This window comes from Taeniopygia guttata, chromosome 19 (genome assembly GCF_048771995.1).
Source record: "Taeniopygia guttata chromosome 19, bTaeGut7.mat, whole genome shotgun sequence".
NCBI classification, from domain to species: domain Eukaryota; kingdom Metazoa; phylum Chordata; class Aves; order Passeriformes; family Estrildidae; genus Taeniopygia; species Taeniopygia guttata.
This window is the reverse complement of record NC_133044.1, coordinates 4,173,117-4,199,370: the sequence shown is the minus strand read 5'-3', so window position 1 is coordinate 4,199,370 and position 26,254 is coordinate 4,173,117. Positions and strand designations below refer to the sequence as shown.

At 54.9% G+C, this 26,254-nt stretch overlaps 1 protein-coding gene and 2 non-coding genes across 7 annotated transcripts; all 3 read right to left on the bottom strand.

The window, feature by feature from the left end:
• Positions 1–758: 758 nt before the first annotated feature.
• MIR451 (microRNA mir-451) lies at positions 759–831 on the bottom strand. The gene is given in 1 exon segment (NR_049056.1): positions 759–831. It is a non-coding gene; the product is annotated as a microRNA mir-451 (primary transcript).
• A 117-nt stretch (positions 832–948) lies between these two features.
• On the bottom strand, positions 949–1,018 carry MIR144 (microRNA mir-144). The gene has a single exon (NR_049132.1). It is a non-coding gene; the product is annotated as a microRNA mir-144 (primary transcript).
• Positions 1,019–3,703: 2,685 nt separating this feature from the next.
• FLOT2 (flotillin 2) lies at positions 3,704–26,217 on the bottom strand. 5 transcript variants are annotated; one of them, XM_072937249.1, is made up of 14 exons: positions 26,045–26,217; positions 25,821–25,939; positions 25,074–25,197; positions 24,685–24,996; positions 15,471–15,552; positions 11,645–11,735; positions 7,705–7,828; positions 7,182–7,300; positions 6,657–6,770; positions 6,445–6,564; positions 5,846–6,060; positions 5,574–5,757; positions 5,275–5,424; positions 3,704–5,109 (listed from the first exon to the last, which is right to left on the bottom strand). In XM_072937249.1, the coding sequence occupies exons 1-14, from the start codon at positions 26,169–26,171 to the stop codon at positions 5,071–5,073; spliced, it is 1,920 nt and encodes a 639-aa protein (XP_072793350.1). In that variant the 5' UTR covers positions 26,172–26,217; the 3' UTR covers positions 3,704–5,070. The 5 variants fall into 5 exon arrangements, with proteins under 5 accessions (XP_072793350.1, XP_072793351.1, XP_030143765.1 ...); XM_072937250.1 differs by lacking the exons at positions 24,685–24,996; positions 25,074–25,197; positions 25,821–25,939; positions 26,045–26,217 and adding exons at positions 13,431–13,499; positions 22,878–23,032; XM_030287905.4 differs by lacking the exons at positions 11,645–11,735; positions 24,685–24,996; positions 25,074–25,197; positions 25,821–25,939; positions 26,045–26,217 and adding exons at positions 13,409–13,499; positions 22,878–23,031.
• Positions 26,218–26,254: the final 37 nt, after the last annotated feature.

Here is a 26,254-nt window from a genome sequence, read left to right as displayed (position 1 = left end):
CCTCCCAGTGTCACCAGTGTCACCAGTGTCCCCCCCATCACCATGGTCCTGGTGTCACCAGTGTCACCAATGTCACCAGTGTCACCATGCTCCCGATGTCACCAGTGTCACCAGTGTCACCAGTGCCCTCCCAGTGTCACCAGTGCGCCACCGTGCCACCATGCTCCCGGTGTCACCAGTGTCCCCCCTGTCACCATGCTCCCAGTGTCACCAGTGTCACCACTGTCCTCCCAGTGTCACCATGCTCCTGATGTCACCAGTGTCACCAGTGCCTTCCCAGTGTCACCAGTGTCCCCCCATCACCATGCTCCTGGTGTCACCAGTATCACCAGTGCCCTCCCAGTGTCACCATGCTCCCGGTGTCACCAGTGTCCCCAGTGCCTCCAGTGTTCCCCATCACACAGCCCAGTGCTCCCAGTCCCTTCTGCAGCACACACACCCGTTTGTCCCAGTGCACCCCAGTTGTGCCAGGCCCGGAACCCCCAGGGGATGTGGTGAGGAAGGAGAGCGGAGCCGCGGTTCTGTGACTCTTTATTGTCCTGTGCCTGTCCCCAGGGCTCTGTCACTGTGTCCATCCCAGGGCTCTGTCACTGTGTCCATCCCATCTCATCCCATCCCATCCCACCCCATCCCATCCCGTGCCATCCCGTGCCATTCCCGTCCCATCCCGTCCCATCCAGTGCCATTCCAGTGCCATTCCAGTGCCATTCCCATCCCATCCCGTGCCATCCCGTGCCATCCCGTGCCGTCCCGTGCCGTGCCGCGTTGCCGGCCGTCGGCAGAACCGTTACCATTACTAAACTCAGTAATGGTAACGGTTTCCCCGCCGGCCGCGGGTCCGGCAGTGTCCGGGTGCTCTCCCAGCCCGGGATGTCCCAGCGGTGTCGTGTGTCGCTGATCCCGGTGCCCCGGGCCGTGTCCGGTGGCTGCGGCGGGAGGAGGTCGGTGCAGCCCGGGGAGTACATCATCTATACTGTAGTGTCTCATAGCCAACTTACAGTATACGATGATATCCTGCCCGGGACAGCGCGGAGAGGAGAGCAGAGCCTGCAGGGGACAGACAGCGTGCTCAGGGAGCCACCCACTGCCACCTCGGTGTCACCCTGTCCCCCAGCCCCGTCCTGTCGCCTCCTGAGCACCTCCCCACCCTCCCAATTCCTCCACCCCAGAGCAGGGTAGAGGTTCTCAGTGCCTTCCCTACCCCGGTATCGCCCCTAATCCTTCTTTGTCACCCCATTCCCACCGCCCAGGAGAGAAGCAGAGGTTCCCTATCGTCCCCCTACCCCACCTTTGCCCCCCAGTCCTGCTGCCCCACCCAGAGAGGGATCGAGGGTTCCCAATTGCCTCCCTACCACAGCCTGCCCCTAACCCCTCCTTTAATTCCAGCCCCCCAACTCAGAGCAGGACAGGGGTTCCCAAAATCCCACCTTTGTCTCCCCAGTCCCACCGTCCCGAGCAGAACAGCAGCTCCAGGTGGTGGCACCTACCTGTGGGGGTGGCACTGGGGCTTTGTGGGGTGCTGGATCCGCACCCGCCTTATAAAACCTGCTCTGCCTCATCTGCATATCTCACATCTGCACTGCACAGCTGGACGGGGCCCTTAACCCCTTCATGCCCGGGGGGGGCACCGCCCCGAGCAGCTCCCCCCACCCAGCCTGGCATTGTCCATGGGGGGATGTGGGGTTTGAAGGGGTCACCCCCTGTGTCTTCCCCTTCAGGGTGGCCTCACAAATGCCCCATCCTCCTGTGGTGACCAGGATTATCCCTTCCCATAGTTGTGGGGACCCTGAACTGGGAGCTCCCCACTGCAAACTGGTTCTTGGACAGTTGTTGGACAGTGGTGTTGGACAGGGCAGGGGATGGGGACCAGGAGGGACATCTGGGAGTGAGGGTCACCCTACACAGGTCACCCTACACAGGCACCCTCAGGTGAGGCACAGGGCACCCGTGGGTGCAGGGAGCCTGTGTCCCCTGAGGTCAGTGGCTAGTGCTGTGCCCTTGGCCATATTTGCTCCCCTGAGGGACATGACCCCTAGCAGTGTGTCCCCAAAAAAAGGATTTGCCCTCCTGCCTTTAGGGACACTCAAAACACATTCCCCCACCCGTGGGGATGTGACCCTTTGAGGGATGCATCCCCCAGTTTGGTGTCCCCAAAGGACACGCTCCCCTGGCCATCTGTGTCCCCTGGAGGGATGTAACCCCTGGCTGTGTCCCCCCGAGGACATGCCCCTCCTGAGCACGTGTGTCCCCAAGAGGGCTGTGTCCCCTCATTGCACATGACCCTGGCCATACTTGTCCCCTGATCACGGTGTCCCCAAACGGCTCCACCCCCCGACCATGAGTGTCACCTGCCTGTGCACGACTCTGGCCATTTGTGTCCCCCAGCCCTGTCTGTCCCCACAGGGCCACATCCTGCAGCCAGCGCTGTCCCATTGTGCCGGTTGTTTGCTCCAGGACAGGCTGGCATTCCTGGAAATCGGCTGGGGGGAGGTGATAATCCCCTGTGTGCTCGGGGTCCGGATAAGCAGCAGCTCCGGCTATCAGGGACCCTGCCCTGCCACACAAGGTGTCCCTGGACCCGCTGTCCCCTCTGGGTGACAGGAGCAGGGCCAGCATGGCCCACACTCTCCTGGCAGGAGGGGGCACAGGGTCAAGCCCTGGTCTGTGCCTGTCCCAGGGCATGTGGCTGCTGGGACTTGGGGGCTGCAAGGGACCCCCTGTATTGGTCCCTCTTGTGACCCGGAGTGTCCTGGAGCCCCCAGTGTTCCCCAAACTGTGGCACAGGCACCCCAGCACGCAGAGCAGTGACACGGGCAAAGTGTCCCTGAGTCCCCCAAGCCTGGCCAGCTCCAGGTGAGTCCCAGGGATTGTCCCTGTGGGATTATCTCCATGCTGGCTGCCAGCCCTGCTGCCTGCTCAGCGCTCGAGGGCAGCCCTGCCCTGTGGCCTTGTACCCCACAGTGGCAGAAGGGGCCTGATTGTCCCCCAGGCTGGTACCACAGCTGCTGTGGGGACCCCCAGGTGCCACAGGGGACCCCTGAGAGTGCCACAGCCCTCCCAGCAGCCAGGCTGCCCCAGGGCAGCGTGCCTGCCGCCAGATAAGGAGGCACTGGGAGCTGCAGAGCTGTCCCCACCCTGCCTATCTGCAGGGCCACCCTGCAGGACACACAGGACAGGGCCTGTTGTCCTGCCCTGGGTTTGAGGGGACATGGAGGGCACAAAAAAAACCATTTTCCCCAGGGAGGGCAGTGCAGCAAAGCCCCCCATGCTGGCTGTCACTGGTCACCTCGAGCACGACAGGTACCCCCAGAACCACCCTGCTGTCCCCCAGTGCAGGGAAGGGTGTGTGGAGCTGGGAGGGTGGCAGGGCAGGGGGACATGAGCTGCTGTCACCAGCCTGGCTGCTGTGACACAGCACCTTCAGCTCCTGCCAGCCCTTGTCCAGACCCCAGGGTGCCACTCTTTGGGGTGCCCTGCAGAGGTCACCTCCTGGGCTCACACTGCATGTGGCTCCACACTCATCCCTCATGCCGAGGAGTGCTGGGACACAGCGCCCATGGGGACACGGTGACCATGGAGCTGCCAGGAGCCTTGGAGGAGCAGTGTGAGCTGGCACCTTGTTCCTCCATCTCCTGGACCAGCAGCCCTCCCTGGCCAGCCCAAGCCACCCAGGGTGGGACAGAAGGACGAGACGGAGCCCAGGCAGGAGGTGACAAGGGTTTATTATCTGGCAGCAGTGGGGTGGCAGCCACATGCAGATAGGGCCCGGCCCGGCCAGCACCAGATCCGCGCCCGCCGCCCACGGGCAGCGCAAGCCGGGGGCTGATAACGCCACTCCCCACCCCTGGCGGCAGGGAGGGCACGGGGGGGACCTGCACACCCGCCATGGGTCACTCCTGGTGAAGGACAGCACCGGGAGGGACCTGCAGCCATCCCATGGCATGGGGTAGGGGCACTGAGCTGGGGGTGCAGGATGCCCCCGCTCCCAGCAGTGCCAGGCTGACTTCACACACTGAACTGTGCCAGCCACACTGAACACAGGCATTGAGACAGGCAGGGAAGGGGCACGGGCCAGCACAGGGCGCTGGTGGCACTGTGGGGAGGACTGGCACACACGGGGGACAATGTCTTTCACATTGTCACAAGGCAGCAAAGCCACTGGCCGTAAGAGGCAGGGGAAGGGAGGGAGGCTGGGGCAGCTGTACAGGCTGTGCTGGAGGAGCCTGTCCCCACCTCAGTGTCCAGCTGGTCCCCCACCCACCTCTGACCACCACTCTGCTTGAGCAGTTGTGGGTTGGGAAGTGTCACAGCAGCTGGGGACAGCAGCCACAGTGGCTTCACTGCCCTCTCAGGGGATGGGTGGCTTTGGCACAGTGCTGCTTTTTGGTATTCGTGGCGGTGAGATCGCACCAGGCCCGAGCTGGACTCCCTCTGACCCCTGGAGCTCTCCCTGCTTCAGATCCTGTGAGGAAAAGTCCCCAAGGGGAACCAGCATGGGAGAGAGCAGCACCCACTGCTATTGCTGGATTGTCACCTTCCTGGGGGGGTGACTGCCACCCAGCCAGCCTGGGCAGGGCTGCTGGCACTGTGGGGGTCCTGAGGGACAGGGACAGGGAGAGCCAGCCACAGGGACAGCTGTGGGCAGAGGCAGGGCTGGGACAGGGCCAGGAGGGTCACTGAGAGAGGGCAAGGAGCCCAGGGGAGGGGGGTCCTGGTCCTCTTCCTAAAACTCCCCATCCCAAGACTCTGCTCCACGTCCCAGGTGTTCACCCCAGGGCAGAAAACAGCAAGGCACAGGGACTGCAACACCAGACAAGTTGCCAGTCATAACTGGGGATGGGATTGGCCTGAGACAACACAAAGTTAATTAGAAAATAAATCCTCTCTCAGCCTTGGAATAAAAAGAGCAGCAGACAGAACATGCATCTTTCTGGCCCTACAAAATAAGGCACCAGTTACAAACGAAACTCGGATTGTCTTTGATATAAAAGGAATTCCCATGTGTTGAAGGCAGTTGATGTCCGAGTGCATAACAGGGAGTGATATTCACGAGCTTTGGGTTGGCCAACCTCATTCCTTGGCCTCGGTGGCTTTCTGGAACAGAGGAAGCTGCAGGAGGGGAAGAGAGAAGCTGTTAGGGCTGCAGGAGGGGGAGGCAGGGCACTGCCTGCACTCTGTGCTGGTCAGGGCTGGGGAAGGAGAGGCTCCCTGGGAGGTTGACAGCTTCCAGGCACTTCCCTGTGCCCTAAGAGCAGCTGCCAGTGCCCAGCTCACCTTTGTGAGATCCACACCGGTGATGGCACGCACGGAGGTGGGGATCTCAGCCAGGAGACGGTTCACATCAGACATGGTGCTGCCTTTCTCTCCATTGAGAATAACGATCTCATCCACTTTGGAGAGGGGAGCAGACACTTTGGCAGCGATCTGGAGAAGCAGGGTGAGCAGAGAGTCAAGGAACTGCTCAGCAGCTCACTGGGAAAGGTCCCTACAGGGCCTTGCTCTGTGCCCAGGACACCTAGCCCAGTCTGGGAAACCAGCCCACCTGGGGCAGGGGAAAGCTGCCCCCTCCTCACCTCAGGCAGTGCATCAAGCACTAGAGACAGCTGGGCAGCTTCTCCATACTTCTGGAGTGCTTCTGCTTTCAGCTTCAACCCCTCAGCCTCCGCCATCCCAATGGCCTCGATCACGAAAGCCTCGGCCTCTCCGATCTTGCGGATCTTTTCTGCCTCTGCCTGAGCAAGGAGGATTTGCTTCACCCTGGAAAGGGAAATGCAGCCCTGCAGCAGCCCGGATCCCTGCAGAGAGCGCAGGAGCTGGGGCTGAGGGCAGCGCTGTGCTCACTCACTTCTCGCCCTCAGCGATCTGCTGGATGCGATAGGCTTCGGCCTCGGCCGGCTGCTTCACGGTGGCCACCAGCTCCTTCTCCATGCGGACCACCTCCTTCTCCTCCACCTCGATCTGCTTCTTGCGCTCCACCACCTCGATCTCGATCTCCTCCTGACGGATCTTCTGCTGCTCCCGGGCGCTCTGCAGCTCGTAGGCCAGCTGGGCCTCTGCAGTCTGCACGTGGGGGAGAGGACAAGAGGGGTTAGGGCCACGAACTCGGGTACGCAGACATAAGGACCCCAAAACCAGACACAACTCCTGCTATTGAACCTTTTCCCAGTGGTAACATCCCAATCCTCACTACTGCTCTTCCCACAGCACTTAAGCCAAATCAGCTCCAGGTTCAACCCTCCCCATCCTTTCTTCTTCTTCAAGATCCACTGAATTGCTGCAAACAGGAGAGGAATCTGCTGCAAGGAGCTCACTGTGACACAGACTTGGGTCCTCCACCCCCAGCTCTCCTAACAGATGCAGGAGGAGGAAGCTGACAAGTCCCAGAGTCAGCAACACCATCACAGACCCTCCAGGGAACAGCAATGGGCTGTGGGATACTCTCACCTTAATGTTCACCTCCTCAGTGAAGGCAGCTTTCTGCAACTCAAAAGACCGTTTGGAATCTGCTATTTTGGTATCTGCCAAGAACTTGACATCCAGCATTTCTTTCTTGCACTGTGCCTCCTGCAGAGAGGGAACAGAGAGCAGAGCTTCAGGGCATGCAGCTGGAGCAGAAAAGGCTGCTCCAGGGAAGCTCAGCATGTCTCTGGACTCACCCGAATGCCAGCATCCCGCTCGGCTTCTGCCACTCCAATGTCTGCATCCCTTTGGACAGCTGCAATCTGAGTCTTCCCCAGGGAGCTCAGGTAATCCACTTTATCATAGACATCCTGGGGAGGGGAGATAAGTCATAACCACTTCAAATGAGTGACTCCATCTTGCTCCCTTTCCCACTGAAGCTCAGAGTGGTCAGGCCAGGGTCAGAACGCGTCACGTCAGCTGCTCCAAACAAACAGGGAGGGCAGGGAGAAGGAGGCCATCCCGACATCTTCCCTCCCTCCCAGGAGGCTGGGTTATCAGCCAGCTCTCCCCACGAGCCTGTTTACAGAGGCAGCTACCCGGCTGCTCGTGGCCCAGCTGCCTGGATACAGGACATGCTGTGGCGGCTGTCATGGAAACTCCCGGAGGGCTGGCCAGGCTGTCAGCCTCAGCCTTCCAGCTGCAGCAGGGGGGTCAGGGCCAGGCTCTCTCCTGCTGCTCCTACAGCCCTGCCTAGAGCAGTGCCCAACATCTGGGTGTACCTTGATGGTAAAACTCAGGATCTCGATCCCCATGCGACCCACGTCAGGAGCTGCTACCTCCCGCACCAGCTTGGCAAACTGGTCCCTGTCCTGGTAGATCTGCTCCACTGTCAGGGTACCTGCAGAGGGGAGGAAGGTGAAGCACTTTATTTGGAACAGGTAACACACAAAAATGTGGGTCTAAGCTCAGCAACATCCTTGTTGTCCCTAGTCTCTTCAGGCCTGGGCACAAGGGTGTAATCCTCTGCCACAGCAACATCTCAGTCTCACAAGTGCAACCACCACCCACACGTGCTACCTATGGCCCTTGGGGACTCAGACATCTCTCACTGCAGGCACCGAAAACTCATTTATCACAAGGCCCAGCCACGCAGAGGGAGCTGCTGGAGGGGAGATGCCTCCTCTGCAGGCAGCACAGGAAGGTCCTGTGTGGCTGCGTGGGGGCAGCGATACTGCTGGGACCAGCCAGCTGAGAAGGGACAAAGCCACTCCAGATGCCTCCAGGGGATGAGCCCCTCCATACCTAGGATGGAGCGCAGGTGTCCCTCCAGAGTCTGCAGCACCACGTTCTTCACATCCTGCACGTTCTTCCCCAAGAACTGCTCACAGGCCACAGCCAGGAGCTCCTTTTCGGTCATTATCTTCACCTAGAGACAGGAGACAGAACCAAGGGGACTGAAGGTGCCTGTCCAGGAGGTGCAGGCACCCCACAGCAGCAGCAGCAGCAGAAGCAGCAGTACCACCACCAGGCTGCCAGGCCCCCGTGCTCCTGATGTTCCAAGGGACCACACTGAGCTGCCACCAGGCTGAGCCAGGCCACTGGACCAGCCAGAGAGCCCCTGCTCTCTGTGCTGTCCAAACCCTGACAGCAGCTCAGCGTGGAGGTGCTCAGCAGTGGGGACAGAGCCTGGCCCTACCAGACCCAACCAACAGAAACCCTACAAAAAACCCTGAAACAGCAGTTTAGCCACTGCACCAACACCAGAGACAGAAGAAAGCTGGGTATTAACCACCTCTGGCCAAAACCCATTTTGTTACCTTCCTCTTCCTCCTCTTTCGCTAGAATGAATTTTTCTGAGCCCAAAAAGACAAGAGACTAAGAAAGAGTCTGACATGCCCAAAGAGCAGCCTGGGAGCAAGGGTTCCATTCAGTGTTCCCTGGAAGGAGAGATGAGACAATAAGGCCACTGGTTTGTCCTGCCTGTAACTGGGAGCTTCCAGACATCCTTTGCAATGACCCCAGTGTGCCACGGTCAGGACTTGGCTGTTCTGCTCCACATGGTCAGTCTGGTGACAATCCCCAGACCTGGGACACAGCCACCCCAGCAATGTTTTCACCTCTCTTACACCAGAGCCAGGCATAAAAGTGCCCCCATTCCAGCCAAGCCAGGTTCTTAGGATGGTCCTGCTGGCCACAGGGCTGTTTTTTAAAGGCAAAGTGAATTACAAATCCCTGTGGAGTGTGTTAGTGGAGATCTGTGCTCTACAACACCCAGCTATGAGGAGTGCAACCCACCAAGACAACAGCTCCCAGTGGCCATGTCCAGTCTGAGGGCTCAGGCAAAGGCTGGGCACAGGGACATTCTGTGCCTGGCAGCACCAGAGAAGGAGCAGGTCCAGAGCAGCCACACAGCTTTCTGGATCCTACAGCACCCTCTCATGGACACAGCTGGCCTGGGCAGTGCCTCCTGTCCCACAAGGAGCTGGTGGCACCCTGAGTCCTGCCCCAAGGGCCTTGTCTGGACCTGGTTCCAAGTTTTCCAAGGCACAGATGTTGCACAGGGGCCCTCTGAGGGTCCTAGTGCACACGACTGAGGGATTCAGAGGCTACAGACCTCATCCTGATACCTTCTAGCACTTTCAGCTGCAAAAGCAACACAAGTCTTCCTCGAGAGCCTTGTCTGACAGCCCACACACACAGAATGATCCCTCCAGAGCCAAACAGCAGCACGTGGCCCAGGCACTGCCAGAGAGCAGGACAACTGGGACTGACTGTCATCTTCTAAGGGGACAGGATGTGGACCATGCTAGACAGTGTGAGCTGGCCAAAACTCACCTGCCACAACCCTGCCCCAACCAACCCAGGCTGAGCCTGTTTCCTACTGCTGCTTCCCAGACCAGGTCTCCCAGTCAAAATGTCAAACAACTTCAGGCAAGCATGGCAATCCTCTTCCACATTGTCCCCGAAGTCTCTTGGGGTCCTTTCAGGGCCAATTCTGCAGTAGTTTTTCTTGTCCTTACACCCCAGGCCAGCAGTGTGCTCTTCCCACACAAGGAGTTGGGAGAGCTGCTCTGGAGCTGCACCCAGGAGTGAGCCCTGCACGAGGCTCCTCTCACAGCAAATGGGAGATTTTTGCAAGTAGCAAAAGCAATTAGACTCAGCAGCGACATTTATGGCGAGCATCTGCCAGCAATTCCACCTCTCCAAACAATCCCCACCCTCAGGAGCTGTGGGAGGACAAAGCACAGGGCAGGATGTTCATTAGGAGAATCCCTGTGGTACTTAGGAGCAAGGAATGATTCAGGCTCTGGATAAAGCCAGCCAGCCTCCACTGGTGAGCTCTGGCCAGCCCACGGGAGCCTGGCTCTGCACGGAATACAGATCCCAACCTCCAAAGCAAAGGCTGCACAAAAGAAACCAGAGTTGAGCAATTTGTGCTCAGCGTGTTTTGCAGGGTTTCAGGCAGGGCACGGCGACACTCAAATGTCATTCCCATCAGAGGGAGAGCCCTCGGCTGGCAGGGGATCAGAGAGCCTCCATCCAGCAATCCCCTGTGCAGGATCGATGCCACCACACCCTGCTCCAGCCAGCTGCACTCGCAGTGAGGGGTGAGCACAGAGAATCCAATTAGCTGGAGGCTCAGGAAAATGTTACAGAAGGATATAGAGCCCAGCACATCCCAGCCGACATGGGAATGAGGCTACTGGTGAGCACTCATTACATCCCTCCTCAAGAAAAGAACAGCATCCTTATGCACATTAAGCACTTCTATCATTGCAGCAAACACTTTAAAAGCTGTTTCTCTAGGAATAATTTGTTTGGGTTTTTTTTCCTTTTTTTTTTTTTTTTTTTGCTCAAGCTCTTAACAGAAAAATGTTTGCCTCAAAAAGTACTTCTGCAGAATTAAGGTAATCTCTGCCATGCACATCCCCAACAGCCTTGAGGCTGCTTTCTGTATGACAATTCCTTGGATCACAGCTTTAAAATTAACTGTCAGTGGAAAAACTGAACAGTGAGAAGAGAGAATAACATGAATGAGATGAACTGGGGTCTGCATTTTCAAATCAAGGCACCTAGTGATCCAGCCCTCTGCTACCAGACCATTTTGCAGGAAGGATTTCCCAAAACCAGGACAAAAGGGAATGCTGGCTTTAGAGAAATACCAAATACAGAAGGAAAAGCCTACAGATTTAGGAAAAGAGTGTGAAGGGAGAAATGGGTGCACACATTTTTGCCAACCATGCAAAGACCACTGGGGTTATGTGACACCTTAGCAACTAAATAGATATCAAGAGTGGAAACTAAGTGAAAGATGGATATAAAGTACTGAAAAATAGAAACCAAGGGTGCTGAGTCCATGAGGGATTTTCACTCAACAGATCCCCTTGGCTCCAGAGCTCCCCACAGTGAATGTGGCAGCCACTTGTCCTGTGACAACACACCTGGACACAGAGGGACCACATCCCTGTGTGCACTGAGAGCCACTCTTGGTTTGCACACTCAACTTCAGAATGAGCTGTCAGGAGTAATTTTCAATCACAGCATCCAGCTGCCTAATTGAGGAGCCAATTCCCTCGAAAACTAACATCCCCCTCCCAGCATCCTACCCAGGGCAGGACCTGGCCCCAAGGACAGACAGTACCAGGACAGCAGACCTCAGACTCCAAGAAGTGCAGGGTTTTGGTGTGCTGCCACAAGCAGCAAAAGCAGGTTCTTACATTTGAAGAAAGCTGTAGAGAATAAAACTTCAATTCCAGCCAAAAATTTCACATGCCAGTTTTAGTGCCTGGAGGGACTAAGTTCTTTTTTTTTCAAGCTTTAACTTACCATGAAGAATTACAAGGCCCATGTGCTAACAATAATCCAACAGAATAAAATGCTCGATACCATCTCAGGAGGTTATGGGTCAGTCCTGTGGGGTCACACACAGCTCCAAGGGCACCACAGCACATCAGCATTCCACAAACACATCAAGTCACCCCACACGCCTCATTTGCCATGTGGACAAATGAGACACCAGAAAAAAATTAATTCTGGGCAGAGAAGGAGAAGTCACAACCCCCTTCACCAAATGGAACATGCTGGAGAGTGTTTGTACCAACAAGGACAATGTGATTTGGTACAAAGATTTATTCCAGAGCAGCTGGTTTCTCTCCCTGGACAACAGCAACCTCTTCAGAGGGAAAACCAGATGTAAGGTAGAGACATGCATTCCTGAAATGATGTTTTGGAGTTACTGTACCTGTGCCACACCTGTGACAGTTATAGCTACCCCCTCCGCCGTCTCTACGTCCTCACACCTGGGCTGTAACGTCATTATCTCTAGGGAAATCCTGCCAAAAAACGTAAAATATTTGCACGTTTCCACGTTACACACACTCAGCTCTTCCCTTTGCATCTCCTGCCCCGGGCTACCTGCTGCACTCATCACAGGTAATGCAAGGCAGGCACAGAATGCAGCCAAGGGACCACATCTGTGACTGGAGACAGACAGGGCATTGTGGCCAAGAAATAGATTTTCAGATAATGCTCAAAGGTAATTTATAATCGAAGGGTGGAATCCAGACTGGAAATTACCTGGTGGCCCTTTCCCTCCTGCTGGGTTAGTGAGGAGCCAGAAGCTGCAGGGTTGGGACCCCAAAGGGCCCTCTGTCAGAGGCTCATTGTGCCATGCTGCCCAATGCCATGGCAGCACGGGGAGGTGTCACTGGTTTGAAAGCACAGCACAGAACTGACATGAATGCTGGTGCTTGGCAGAACCTGACACTGATGCTGTAGAAGCCCTGGATCAGCCCTACCACAGACCTACCCCCTGACCTGGTTCACCTCTGGAAATGAGTCTCCAGCTCTTTGTGGCCGCACCTGCACAGTATCAGGCACCCAGGAACAAATCCTGCAGCTCCAGAGCTGTCTCAGTCACCCCAGGTGGGCTCGAGGTACTTTGGTCAGTCCCAGCAATCTGCTGGCAGGTCACAATTTGGTAAAACAAGAGACATCTTCGGCTGTGGCAGGTTCTGCTCCAGGAAGCCAAGCCTGGCTCCTGTATAATGAGCCAGAGAGACGCTGGGAGTCAGGACAGGGAGCCACGGGGCAGAGTTTGTGTCAGTGAACATCAGGTCAAACATCTGAACCATGAAGGGGCTGCCCTGGGCTGCTGTGTGCACGCTGAGTTGCTTTAGGATTGGCTGGAAGTGCTGAAACCTATCCCTGCAAGTTTGTGCCTGCCTTGGCCACTGTCCTAATTAAACTGGCACGCAAACTGAGAGCTGATAAAGCACATCCTACTGTCCAGGACATGCACAGGCATTTTTTGCCATGTGTTCACAGCTTTAATCAGACACTGCAGGATTTCAGCCTTCTGAAGGCCTAATCTAGACTTGGAATTTAATTTCCAAACTGTGCTGCTTCTTAGTTCTGTTCACTGGGATATTTAGTCATTACTGGTTCATAAAGCCAGTCCTGTTGTGCTGCAATTCATCTGAGGTCTCTGTGCTGTATTTTCAAAGGTGACAACATCCAAAATGGGCAGAGTCTCCATGTGGAGGAAGAAGGGCTGAGTGGGAATCCACAGCCAACACTGCAGAGCCAGGCACATTTGCAATTTTGAAATGGCACAAAACCTGCCTTCCCACCTGTCCCAAATGCTGTACAGAATCCAACCTGGCCTGCCTGTGCCTCCACACAAAAGTGTGCCTCCAGATGCCCTTCTGCTCTCCCCCAAGCCCCCAGTGGAGACAGTGCTAGCAAGGAAAGGGTTACAGTAGGAGCAAATGTTAAGTACAGCAATGCTGAATTTGGAATTTGCCAGGAATGTACCTGTCTGCATTACCCATGAACTGTGGAGTGCCACAGAGCAAGTGCTGGAGAAGGGGAAGGAGAGGAGACTATAGAGATTTCAGCTGTCCCGTTAGAAAACCATTAGTTTTTATGTTATCCTGCTGCTGCTGCTGCTGCTCAAAACAGAGGGATAAAGAGACAGGGTTTTAGGAAGCTGGAGGATTATTACCTGTGCAACCCCTGTTACGTACAGTGGGACCCCCTCCGACGTCTCAACATTCTCGCAGCGACAGAGGATGGTCAAAACCTCCAAAGACACTCTGAGCAGGGAGGAGTAAGGGTAGGACAGCAAATACACAGAGCAGTTACCAGAGAGTAAGACACTCGTTGCAAAGGACAGACGAGACTTTCAGGTTTCAGCTTTTCCCTGGTCAGTTTGCCTTTCTCCCACTGCCTGCTCCATAATCAGCTTCCCTGGTCACGGGAGGGAGTTTACAGCATCCAGCAGTTTCTTTTAATGAGGATAAACAGGTTGGCGGCTTGTCCCCCCCCTGCACACAAAACTGTGCCATCCTGGTGTCAGCCGGAGTTCTCTGTTGAAGTAATCTTTGCACACAGAAAAATTCCTTTTGGTAATAATTTAGATGCTTCTATGTCAGTATTTAAGATAAATGAAAACACCAGGGACCTGGCTACCCACCCCTGGCTAAAGCATTGAGGAGAGAAACCACTTCCAAGTGCTGTCCTGGGAAGCTGAATTAGCACCATTTGGCTTCCCCAGAGGCATATTAGACCACACTGTCTCTCTCACTGCTTTTATTTCTGACCCCTAAACAGGGACAGCATTTTTTCCCCTTGCTTTTCCCCAGTGCTCAAGGTTGCAGCAGGATAAGTGCCCAGCAGCCTGCCAGTTCTAACTGTTCCTTTTGTTCCCAGGTTAATGCTACCTGGCGGGATGCCGCTGACAGCAACACAATTGCTCCTGTCTCTCTTGCTTGCAGCACCGGCAGTTCCAGGAAAAAATGTCCTAATTTCAGAGAAGGAAGTCTGTCTCACTCTTCATGTTAATGCAGCGAGCTCCATCTGGGGCACAGCTTATGGCATGTGAGAAAGGAGACGTAAGCCCCACATCCCACGGCACGAACTGGTATGGATTTTAAAGCAGAATATTTGTTTGGATGCTGGAATTCCTGTCAAGAGTCCCACTTGCTAAATAATGCCCAGCCCTCTATCATATAACAGCTCGTTCCTGGCAATCCAGTTCTTGGCCCTGGATTCAGCCTATCCTTAACTTAACAAATCAGCCTCCCAAATGTGTCTGATCTTCTGCACTGGGCAGGTCAAGGTCCTGTACTGCTCTTTGTGCTTCTCACAGAAGAAGAGGAGAAGTGTGAATCATTTGTTCAATAAACAATTCTCTCAACAAGATCTCACAAAAATTTGGGAATGAAGCTTGTCTGGCTCAAATGCAGCCCTTAAATACTGAGCCCACAAGTTGGGCTTTTCCTTCCTCTCCAACCTCCCATCTTGTGCAGAGTGAGGGCAGCCACATGCTCACTTTGCTGGTGACAACACAGGTACAGGAAAAAGAGGTTGGAAGAGGCTGTAAGGGTTAACTACAACCTCTGGCCATTACTCAGTGTAAAACTCAAAAGTCACGTCTTTATCCTTTTCCCTCTTATTTTTTTTTCACAGACAGGGGAAACCTGTATCAGTGAGCATGAGGGATGTATTGGAGCATTCCCACAGATCCTAGAGACAAAGAGCTGTATTAGCAGGACAGCAGCACTACCACAGCACGTCAGCTCAGAGACCAGACTGTAAAGCAGCAGCAAGCAAAATCCACAGCTGAGGAAAGGGAGAGAAAGAAAATCCCGTGGTTTGAAATCGGAACAGTCTGCTCCCAAGGTGACAGCAGTCAGCAGATCTTTACAAAGAGAGACTTGAGGAGCAGAGGGGGGCACTGGTGCACTGCAGGCCATGAACTGGTTTGTTACTGGGTGAGGGGTTGGGCCATACTGGGCAGAGCTTGGCTCCTCTTGTGGACATAGAGGCCGCTTGAAAAGCAATCCAGCTGAAAGCATGTGATTTCTTTTTTTTGTGTGTGTCTTTTGCACTGTGGCACTCAGCTGTCCCCATGCCAACAGCCAGCAAAGAACTCCTGATGCTCATCCCTGGTTTCACACACAGTGCCTGATCCAGTGTTCCTAAAAATACTGCTGACAGCCCCACTGGGATGATTTTGCCAAATTCCCACTCCAAAAGCCCACAAATAACAGGGGTCTCCTTACCTTTGGGTGTCAGTAATGCACCACCAAGCCCAGGCCCAGCCTCCATACACATATTGCTTCTCATCAGAGCCACAGCAGCCACCTGCAGCACAGCAGAGAACACAGAGACATCAGGATTACACATGTGTTCTTGGACAGGGAATAACTTACAAGCAGAGGAGTTCCTACTCTTCCTCCTCTCCATGGGCTTCACATGGTAGTTTTCCCAAGGCAACCTTTTTTGGAATTGTCTTATAAAGTTGGAAAATAGTATTTGTATCATTCACTGTGACCAACAGTAACACACAGAAATATCTGTATGTCAAACCAGGGCTGTATTTTAGTTTTGCTAAGCCCTTTTACCAACCAGAATCAATATCAGTATCTTTCACTGTGATGTTAATTGCTTCGGAAAGCCACATATGAAATCCACCTCCATTCCCTCACACCACCCTTAAATTCCCACAGAAGCTCTCAAATCAGCATTGGAAGAGAAAAGAACCTTTGAGCTCCCAAAAAATACCTCCTAATTCTGGCTTGTGCAAGTAGCACAGCGTTTGATGCTTTGATGGTCCATCACAGAGTTGGATGTGCCCAAGATTCAGGCAGCCTCCAGAACTCTTCTGACACATTTAAGATTTGATCCCGGTGAAGCTGGAAGATGCTGTCTGGGTTTTCATATCTTTGATTTAAGGAACAAGACACCTGCTGCCTTTCAAGAGAGCACCCTGTCAGTGATCAGATTCGTGGCTGGGAAGGGAGGAACTCTGCAGCTCCCTGGCTCGGACCAGGGCTGGGAGCTGCTGACTCTCAGGCAGAGTGAGCCAGAATTCCCTCTCCCAGCTGCTCTCCATAATCACTCTTACTACAGCAGTGCCTGAGGGCCTCAGCAAGGCGAGTGCTGTATAAACAGAGCAGCAGACAGCTCCAGCCCTGCGGGATAGATCTATGCAGGCATAGACAGAGCCGGCACAGAGGAAGAGTAGGAATGCAGAGAACAGAGTGGCTCTGGGAGCTTTGGGCTGTGGGAGGGGAAAGGTACAAGGATGAAGCCAGCAGCCCTTTCAAGAGGAATGACCAGTATCACTTCCATAGGTCAAAATGAAGTGCAGAAGCAGCACACATCCAGGCCAGTGTGCTGCAGGGCTCTCCGACTGCAGGAGGCGACTGTCCTTGTTCTCCTCCTCTCCTTGCTCCAGCCCCCCAGCATTTAGCCATCTTCTGCCTGCTTCCAGACACTGCCTGCTTCCAGACACTGCCTGCTTCCAGACACTGGCCACACACTGCCTGCTTCGCTGGCTTCCATGCAGTGGTTGACAAACCAGCAGATCTGCCCATCTACAATTCTTCACCCTTGCATTTCAGTAAGAATTAAACGCAAACGGGAAAGGCTTCACACACTTTTTCAGATCTCCTGTGCTGCACAGCCTAGAGGAATATTCTCCTGTCACCTCTGAGCTAGCCTTTGGGTAGCTTTTTCCTGTAGCTGGAAGGCTATTTCAGCCAGGCAAACATTACAGAAGCTGATGACACAACATCCTGCAGTAACCACAACGCCTTTAACATTTCTTGGAGGGCGTCAGCCCGGTTAGCTCAGCCTTTCAGCCAGGCCCTGGTTTTCCAAGAACAGGAAGGGAGGTGTTCCTGGCACTCAGGAAAAGCAGCACCACATGTTAAGGTATTTTATTTCCCAGGGTCTATGTGGGCTTTACTGAACCTCTGTTATTTTTTTCTTAATAATATCCTGAGAAAGCTCTGCACCCTAAACCAACCATTGTTACAGGAAAGCGCCTCTCCATACAGATGCTCCTCTTCTTCTGTAGGAAATGCAAGGAAATACCTTATTTAGTATCACACACAAAACAAGCTCCACATTTGCTTCCCGGTGCTACACAACACAGCTGCAGAGTATGGTCTACTGAGATAGATTATATGTCAAAAACTGTTCAAAGCCTAAAAAAACCAGGAAAAATGAACACATTAAGGAAGAGTGGGATGCCAGCCAGCTGCTTTCACACATGCTGGACGTCTGAGCGCAGCAGAGCTCCATCCTGGCAAGGCTGAGAAGCTGAGGGCTCATTTTCCATGGCAGTCCTGCCACCTCTTTCTCAATTCTCAGGCTGCAAGTGAAAAAGGAACCAACAAAGCAAAATCTTTGCTAGGCTGAAGAATAAACCCTCTTGCACAATGAGATTTGGCAGAGAAATTGCCTTTCCCAGCTATAATACGCCCACTGTTCCAGCAGACTGGGTCTCACAGTCGCTTCCACAAACATCCACCGTGCCTCTTCCGGGGCAGTGTGCGGGGCCACAAATGGAGGATTCATAGCCAGGGAGCTGCCAGCCAGCTTGGCCTCTTCCCAATGAAGGGGTCCCATGTTCCAGCAAGAATTCCCAGAGCCAGGAGAAAGTACGTTGTCTGTTTGGTTGGGTTTTTTTATTATGAAATAAGATTAATCGCTTGGGAGTTGGGAGATAAAAGGAGCTCTCAGCAGATGTAGGAAGTGAGTGAGGAAGAACATGAGTCTCAACAGTTTTGGGGACACAGGGTTCAAAACATCAAAGCTGGGATGATCTGAACAAGCTCTGTGTTTGCTCTCCCAGGTAACTTGGGCACTAAGTTACCTCTCTGGCAGAAAGTGGTGAGCTTTCCAAAATCAGGTCATGGTACACAGGTTGCTGAGTCCAGACAGACCAGGAAAAAGTTGATAATTGAAAGCAGTTACTGACAAAAGATAATGCAGAGATAGAGGAAGGCAAAAGCATGCATAAAGAAAATAATATCCTAGAGCAGGGCCCAGACTAAAGCCAGTGTCTGGTTTTTAGGCCTCACTGTGTGTATAAATTAGGCTTTGTTCATGTAGAAATGGTACAAGGTTAATAAAAATTAATTTAAAAAGATGCAGGGTTCTGAGTTGAATCCATAAAAGCCTCTGATGGTCACTGCAGAAGATGAAAGCAGATTACACTGGCTATCTTGTTCTGGATGTAATCTATATGAAAATGACTTAATGAGTAACAATCCTATAGAGGGAGTTTAAAAATACATTTAATAACTCATCTCGTAAACAGCAACTCGGAGAAGACAACAATGAAGCTACAGAACAAAATCACTGAGATACTTCCCCAAAATTCCTTTTGGAAACCAAAAGGAAAGGTCTGAGGCTTTCCACCTCCTAACAGGCTTTCCAAAGGGTAGTTTGCAAGTCCTGGAGATTTAACAAGCACATGACAAGGGAAACCTTGAGCTGCCATTTTGAGGGGCCTTTTGAGCACTCATGACCAGCTGCAATGCTGCCCTCTGAGCAAACCCTGAGCATCACAAGCAGTGAGAAACCAACCACGGGGAAAGAGTTTTGGCTTGCCAAAATGACAAACCAAAATCTGCAGGAGCACTCAGTTAAACCTGGCAGGTGACCACCAGTGCCACTGCAAGCTTCCTGCGTGGCTTGCCTGGTGCAAGAGGTGGAACCACAACCCTGGAAAACAGTTTGAACTGTATGACCATAGGGCAAAACCTCCTGAGACCCAGCTGAAGCTGCCTGCTCCTTCCCACGAGCTCCTATTTCTTTTGAGGCTGAAGAACTGGAATTACAGCATCAGTGTGAGGGTTCAGGTGGCTCTTACTGCCCATCACATCTTTCCACAGGACATGGCCTGGACCTTCTCATTCCATTTTCATGGACTCTTCTCACCTAAATGTAACTTTTACATTTCTCCTTCCAGAACTGCACTGGGTTTTGTTCAGCTCATTGGGTCAATCTCCAGAGTTTGTTTTGATCCTGATCCAGCTCTTCAAAGCTCTCGAACCCACTCCCAGCTCAGTCTGCAAATTCAATAAGCACATTCTCGATTCCATTATCCAAGCCAAAACAAGGAACTTACTTGATAAATTCTTTCAGCTGAACAGTGAACTACTGTCAAGTTCCCTGGCAATGATCTTCCAGGAAGTTTCATATTAATTTCATAATTTCTGAGAAACCAGTTCCTTCTTGCACTATGGACTGTAGGTCTCTTGCAGGAAGGGCTTCAAGAACCTCAAGAAATCCTTATTTCAGGCTTTCAATTAGAAAAGTAGCATGAAAATAGCACATGAGCAGTTCTTGAAGGGGTAACAGGGATGCAGTAACCGGATGGAAGAGCTTAGACCAGCCCTGGAAGGGTTACACACCCCTAACTGCTGGCATGCAGCAGGAAATGCCTACACAAGACTAGAATTAACTGCTAGTTCTTCCTTTTCTTTGACAGACATCAAGGAGCCCCAAAGAGTGTTGCACCAAACTAAAATTTAAGAAACTGGGCTGGAGCATATTTCTCAAGCTGATTTCAGCTCACCTTGGAGGAATCAGATTAGCTGAACATGGCAAATACCTCCACTTGTCTTCTTGTAGGTGTTACAAGCAACACACTTGTCTCAATAGTCTCCTAGGAGATAAAGTTGGGTTGGCTGGGTTGCACTCCCCTGATTTTTTTCCTCCTTTCACTCCCTAAACTTCTGCTGTAGTAGCAGTTTGTTCTAACATGGGAATAGGGAGGGCTGTGCCCACTTTCCCTGTCATGTATTTCCAGGTGCTCCCCTCAGAGCTCCTCTGCTGCAGCCCTTGCCAGCCAGAAGGAAAATGCTTCAAGTGTAGAGATTTAAGCAACACTGTTTGGTAACTATTAGATGAGTATGGCCACTATAAATGCAGATTTCCTTATTGTGACACTGTGGAAATATTATAGAGCTGTATTTAAAATCAGCACATCGACCCTTAGCCACAAAAGCTGCCTCTAACCAGATTGCAACCCAAACCCAGCATTTCACAGCCTATTTGGCTGGTGGGAACATTCAGATATGGGGATGAACAGGTACTTTGTGTACCTCCCTGAAAACTCCACCAGCTCCAGTTGTGCTCAGAGTGGGTTCAGTGATGTGCCAGGCCAAAACCTCCTCAGACCTTGCACCAAGGGAATCTCCCAGAAAAGTCAGACCCACAATTTGGGGAGAATCCTTACAAATCCTGGGCTCCACAATTCACAGATGGATCGATCAGCAGTGCAGTTTCTTAGAAGGAGGTTGGTGTTCCTCAGCAGGGGAAGGACAGCAGTGCCAGCAGAGTGCTGAGCTCTGCCTGGGAAGCAGCTTCCCAAATAAGGCTACAGAGCTCCACGTTCCCAAGGCACAGCTGGCTGCTTCTTGAGCACTGGAGGAACTTGAGTGTCTCACAAGAAAGTGAAAAGAAAGAACAACCTTCCTCAGAAAAACCCACAGCCAGGGGAGGCCCAGGACTAAAGGCCTTGGGGCACAGGCTGAGTAAAGAAAATAAATAAAGAAAACCTTCCCACCAAGTGAAGTCTTTCAGATAACCACCACATGACAATTCAAGACTGAACGCCAAAAGCCTGCCTCTAATAATATTTGGTTTATTTAAATTAATTTAACTAAAATTAATTTAATATTATTTTGGCTTAATGGTAATTATTATTAGTTTCTACTTCTTTTCCCCTCTCTCCCTAAATCCAGCTTAGTATCACACAAATTAATGCTGGCCCACGAGATCCTCCCTGCTTTTCCCCGAAGGAACATGGGTCAAGTTCCTGGAATTTCAATGTCTTGTAGCTACAACCTCTCACTAATGCCCCAGCAGTCACTCTGGACACGGGCACAGAGGAGCTGCAGGGCCCTGCAGAGCTGTGAGCTGGTGCCCTCAGGATTCAGCAAGTATGTGCAGACTGCATTGGGCATCAGCTGAGGAAAACTAGTCTGGTGGCAGCTCCAAACCCCATCCCAACTGGCAGAACCCTGGGTGATCTCTGCTCCCTTCCCAAAATGCAGCTGCACTACGAGGAGTGTCCTGGGCTCTCCACTCCTGGCTGTGGAAAAGCATCACGCCTGGAACTGCAAGCAGATGCTACAAATTCCTGCTGGCTCATCCTGGAAGCTGTGTTTTGTAAACTCCAGAGCTGAACAGAAGCAAAACCAAGCTTTGAGACCGAAGGGCATCCCAGCACAGCTTCTCAATCTTCCCATGAATGTGGCATTTCACCCAGCAGTGCCAGTTTTGACAGAGTTCCCTTTGGAGGGAAGCACAGCATCAGCTTAGGATCCCACTGGGAAGTGCAGACCAGGAAAACTGCAAGGAATACTGCTGCTCTGGGCAGTGGCTGGGTGGGGTTTGTAACTCCTTAGAAGCCACCAGCAGTGTGGGCATAATTGTTTCCAGAACTGCAGCCTGCTCCTGGCATCTCCTCAGGAATTCCCACAACAGGTCTGTCATCCAAGAGAGATGAACTGATAACAGATCCACCACAGCTTGCTGGAGGCTTGGGCTCCAAAACCACAATAACATAGTTGCAAGCGTGGCAAAGCTGTGACTAGAGGCACATCCTTGATGTTCACATGCATTTTCTGCTGGTGCTCATTACCTTGCAGTGGGCCTCAGTCTGTCACAGAGTGAAGCTTCCATCCTTCGCATCACCTAACAATAAATAACTCATCTAACAAGAATGAATTAATAATAATCCTGCCGGCACAAAGCCTGGTCCATGCCAAAGTGCAGCCTGGAGCTGCAGCAGCACTGAAGCAGCTACAGGTTGAATCAGACATGGGGGATCTCGCTGCAGGTTTGTTTAATCCCAACCTCAGCCAGCTGCTGGTGACATTCCCCATGTCCAGTGGGCACTACCTGCATCCAGTGGCAGCACCACAGAGCTGCAGGTGTGTTGGTGTGGAAACTGCAGCAGGATGTGATGGGTGAAGACGGGCACTGCAGGAACAAGCCTGCAGCGCTCTGCCCCAGGGGGATGCTCACACCCAGCTCCCCTTCCCTGGCAGAGCCAACCTGTCTCCGGGAACAGGAGGGTTCCCTGGCAATGCCAGCCAAAGCCTGTTTGAGCTCTGCTGGTGCCAGTGCCTGACATCACCTGGCATCAGCAGCATCGGAGGTGCTGCTGCTGTAGCCGGACACCACCCCGGAGCCTCAGCCCCATTACAGCATCCCCCATCTCCCTGTCTATTCCCAAATCGCTCAGGGCCCTCCTCCCACAAGGATCCCTCCTAGAATCCCTCGGAGCGCCCTCACAGCCAGCATCCCTCAATTCCCCCCTCCTTTCATAGCCCAGCACAGAGACCCCACAACTCCCACAGGTTCTCTCCATGACAGGGACTCCTCGAGCCCCTCAGAGTCCCCTCACAGCCAGGACCCTCCGACTTCCCTCTGCCATGAGGCTCCACCACACAGACACCCCCCAGTGATCGAGACCCCTCAAATCGCAGAACCCCCAAAACCCCCTCCTAAGCACCCCGCATTAGAGACCCCCCCCAATCCCTCAGGATCCTCCCGTGACAGGGACCACTCAAACCCCCGACAGTCCCCTCACAGCCAAGACCTCCAATCCCTCAGGGTGCCCTCCATGTCACCCCGCAGCCCCTCAGTCCCGGCCCTACCTGACACCACCAGCGCCTCGTTGGGCCCCACCGTGTGGCAGTTCCCCATGATGGCCCCGCCGCCGCCCGCGCCCACAACCGCCCGCGCCTGGCGCGGCGGGGGCGCGGCGGGGGCGCCGCCATCTTGGGGAGGTCGGTCGGTGCCGCGCCCCGGGGGCGGGGCCGGGCCGGTGCGCCGCCATCTTGGGGGTCGCGTGCGCGGGGTAACATGGGCGGTGTGCGCATGCGCGGTGTGTGAGGAAGGGGCGTGAGTGTGCAAGGGATGTGAGTGTGCAAGGGATGTGTGTGTGTGTATTGTGACACTGTGTGTATGTGTGTGTGTGCGTGTGTGTGTGTGTGCAAGGGATGTGTGTGTGCAAGGGATGTGTGTGACTCTGTGTGTGTGTATTGTAACACTGTGTGTGTGCAAGGGGTGTGTGTGTGACACTGTGTGCAAGGGATGTGTGTGACACTGTGTGGGTGTGCAAGGGATGTGTGTGTGACACTGTGTGTGCAAGGGATGTGTGTGACAGTGTGTGTGTGCAAGGGGTATGTGTGTGTGACACTGTGTGTGTGCAGGGGATGTGTGTGTGTGACAGTGTGTGTGTGCAAGGGATGTGTGTGTGTATTGTGACACTGTGTGTGTGCAAGGGATGTGTGTGACACTGTGTGCAAGGGATGTGTGTGACACTGTGTGGATGCGCAAGGCAGGGTGTGTGTCCTGCAGTGTGTGTGCAGAGCCGGCTGTGCTGCTGTGCACACCCACACTGCACACCCACACACACACCCCTTGCACACTCACTCCCTGTCACCCTCCCACCTCTGCTGCCCGCGGTGGACATGCAAGGCCCGGTGCCCCTCGCTCGCCCCGTTCCACACGCACACGGCACCCCTGGTCACCGCCATCACCTTTATTGTGCCGTGGGCACAGCGGGGCCCTGCGGATGTCCCTGCGGATGTCCCTGCGGATGTCCCTGCGGATGTTCCTGCCCGTGTCCCCCCCGCTGTCCCCCTGCCGTGCCCAGCCCCACCAGGCGCTCGCTGCCCTCCCAGAGCGCCCGTGCCAGGCGGTCGTCGCGCGCCGCTGCCCACGGCAGCCGGGGCCCGCGGTCGGTGAAGTAGCGGCCGCTGAGGGGCTCGAGGCCGTCCCGCGTGGCGCAGTCCAGCACCGCCTGCGCGCCCTCGGACGCGTCCAGGAACAGCAGCCAGGCCAGCGGCAGCAGCAGCGGCTTCAGCCACAGCGGCGCGTGCCGGAACAGCGACGTGTTGACGAAGCCTGTGGGAGATTGGCGCGTGTGGGGCGTCCCCCTGTGCGTGCCAGGAGATGGCCGGGGTGGCCTTGGCGTGGGTGGCACGGCTGTGGTTGTCCCCAGGCACTGCCACAGGTGTAAAGGGAGGTGCCATGCAAAGGGACACATGAAAAAGGACACGCTGTATCAGGGGACAAGGTCCAAAGGGACGTGCCAAGATAAGGGACACGCCACGAAAAGAGACACTGTGCACAGGGACACACGCAGAGGGACAGACCACATAAAGGGACACATGCAAAGGGCCACACCACATAAAGGGACACATGCAAAAGGACAGACCACATAAAGGGACACATGCAAAGGGTCACACCACATAAAGGGACACATGCAAAGGGCCACACCACATAAAGTGACACATGCAAAGCACCACACTGTGATGCTGATGGGGAGAGATGCTCCCTGTGCAGGAATTCCCTGTGAAAAGCCTGCAAAGCGGGACGCCACCCCGCACAGAGGGCCACCGCAGGACACAAAGGTGTGCAGATCACAGATGACACCAAGGGCGAGCTGGGTCCTACCTGGGTGCACGGCGTAGCAGGTGACCTGCGTGCCCTGCTCGCGCGTGGCCAGCTCGCGGGCGTGCAGCACGTTGGCCAGTTTGCTGTCACAGTAGTCCTGGAAGGTGGAGAAGAGCCCCGAGGGCGGCCGGCCCAGGGACTCGGGGCGCAGGCGGCCGGCGCAGTGGGCACTGGAGGCCACGATGACCACCCGGCTGGGAGCGCAGCTCCGCAGCCGCTCCAGCAGCAGCTGGGTCAGCAGGAAATGGCCCAGGTGGTTCACTTGGAAGGGGAGGCTGAAGCCATCCTCCGTCGTGCCCCCGGCGCTCACCCCTGCAGAGTGAGGAGGCGATGGCAGCCTGTGGTGGTGGCCCAGGGGTGCACAGGGGATTTGGGGTCCCAGCACTCACCCGCGTTGTTGATGAGGAGGTGCAGCTGGGGCTCCTGGCGCAGGAAGGTGCTGGCAAAGGCTCTCACTGAGCGCAGGCTGGCCAGGTCCAGGTGCATGAACAGAACCTCGTTGTTCCCAGTCTCCTGTGGGCACAGGGGGCCTGGGGCAGGGCCAGGGGCCGAGCGGGGGTGTGCCCTGCCCTGGGTGGGGGCTGGAGCCAGCCAGGGCAGGGGGATGTTCTGGGAACTGGATCTGGCCCAAGGGCTACAGTGTGCTGGGACCCCCGGCATGGGAGGCTGTAGCCCCCCCGTGGTACAGTGTGCCCCATATAGTATGCCCCACCTTGGAGTATCTGGGGGTGCCTGGGGATGTCCTATGGGGGTGTCTGAGGGGTCGTTCCTGGGGTGTGCCATGGGGCACCTGGACGTACCCATGGGCGTGTTTTGGGGATTAATCATGTGATGCTTTGAGATGTTCTGTTGTGTGTTTTGGATGGTGTCCTCGGGGTGCACAGGGATGTCATGGGGGGGTCTCTTATGGGCATCCCTGAGCTGCTGAGGGGATGCCGTGGCAGTGTCCTCAGGGCACCCATGGAGATATCTGGGGAAGTTCATGTAATATCCATGGATGCCCGGGGGGGTATCCCGGGAGTGTCCTGGAGTTGCCCGTTGGGTGCCAGGGGTACCCTGGAGGTGCCATAGGGTTCGGGGATGTCCCGTGGCCGGGAATACCGGGGGTTCCCCGGGGTGCCGGTGCCGGCTCTCACCCTGCGGATGCGGCTGGCGGCGGCCTCTCCCCGCCGGGCGCTGCGGGTCGCCAGGATAACGCGGGCCCCGCACCGGGCGAGCTCCAGCGCCGTGGCCGCGCCGATGCCGCTGCTTCCCCCTGTGGAACGGAGCGGAGCGCGGGGGGTGAGCGGGGGCCAGGGCCGCACCGGGCCCGTCCCGGTTCCCGTCCCGGTTCCCGTCCCGGTTCCCGGCCGGCGCTCACCGGTGACGATGGCGGTGCGGCCGCGCAGCTCGGGGCGGCCGCGGGGCCGCGGGGCGCTGCTCAGCCCGTGCCGGAGCAGCGTGTACAGAACCAGCAGCAGCCCCACGGCCAGCAGCGCCCACCCCATCCCTCCGCCACCGCCGTTCCGGGCAGCCCCGGCCCGCCCCGCCCCGCCCCGCCTCCCCGCCCCGGCGGGACGGGAGATGGGAG

Coding starts and splice junctions, on each gene's coding strand:
- FLOT2 (XM_072937249.1), bottom strand. CDS start 26,171: ATGGGGTGGGCGCTGCTGGCCGTGGGGCTGCTGCTGGTTCTGTACACG. Junction 15,553..24,684: donor CTGCTACGCCGTGCACCCAG/GTAGGACCCAGC, acceptor GCTGTGCTGCAG/GTGGCTGCTGTGGCTCTGAT. Junction 5,425..5,573: donor TGCTTGATGCACTGCCTGAG/GTGAGGAGGGGG, acceptor CTGCTTCTCCAG/ATCGCTGCCAAAGTGTCTGC.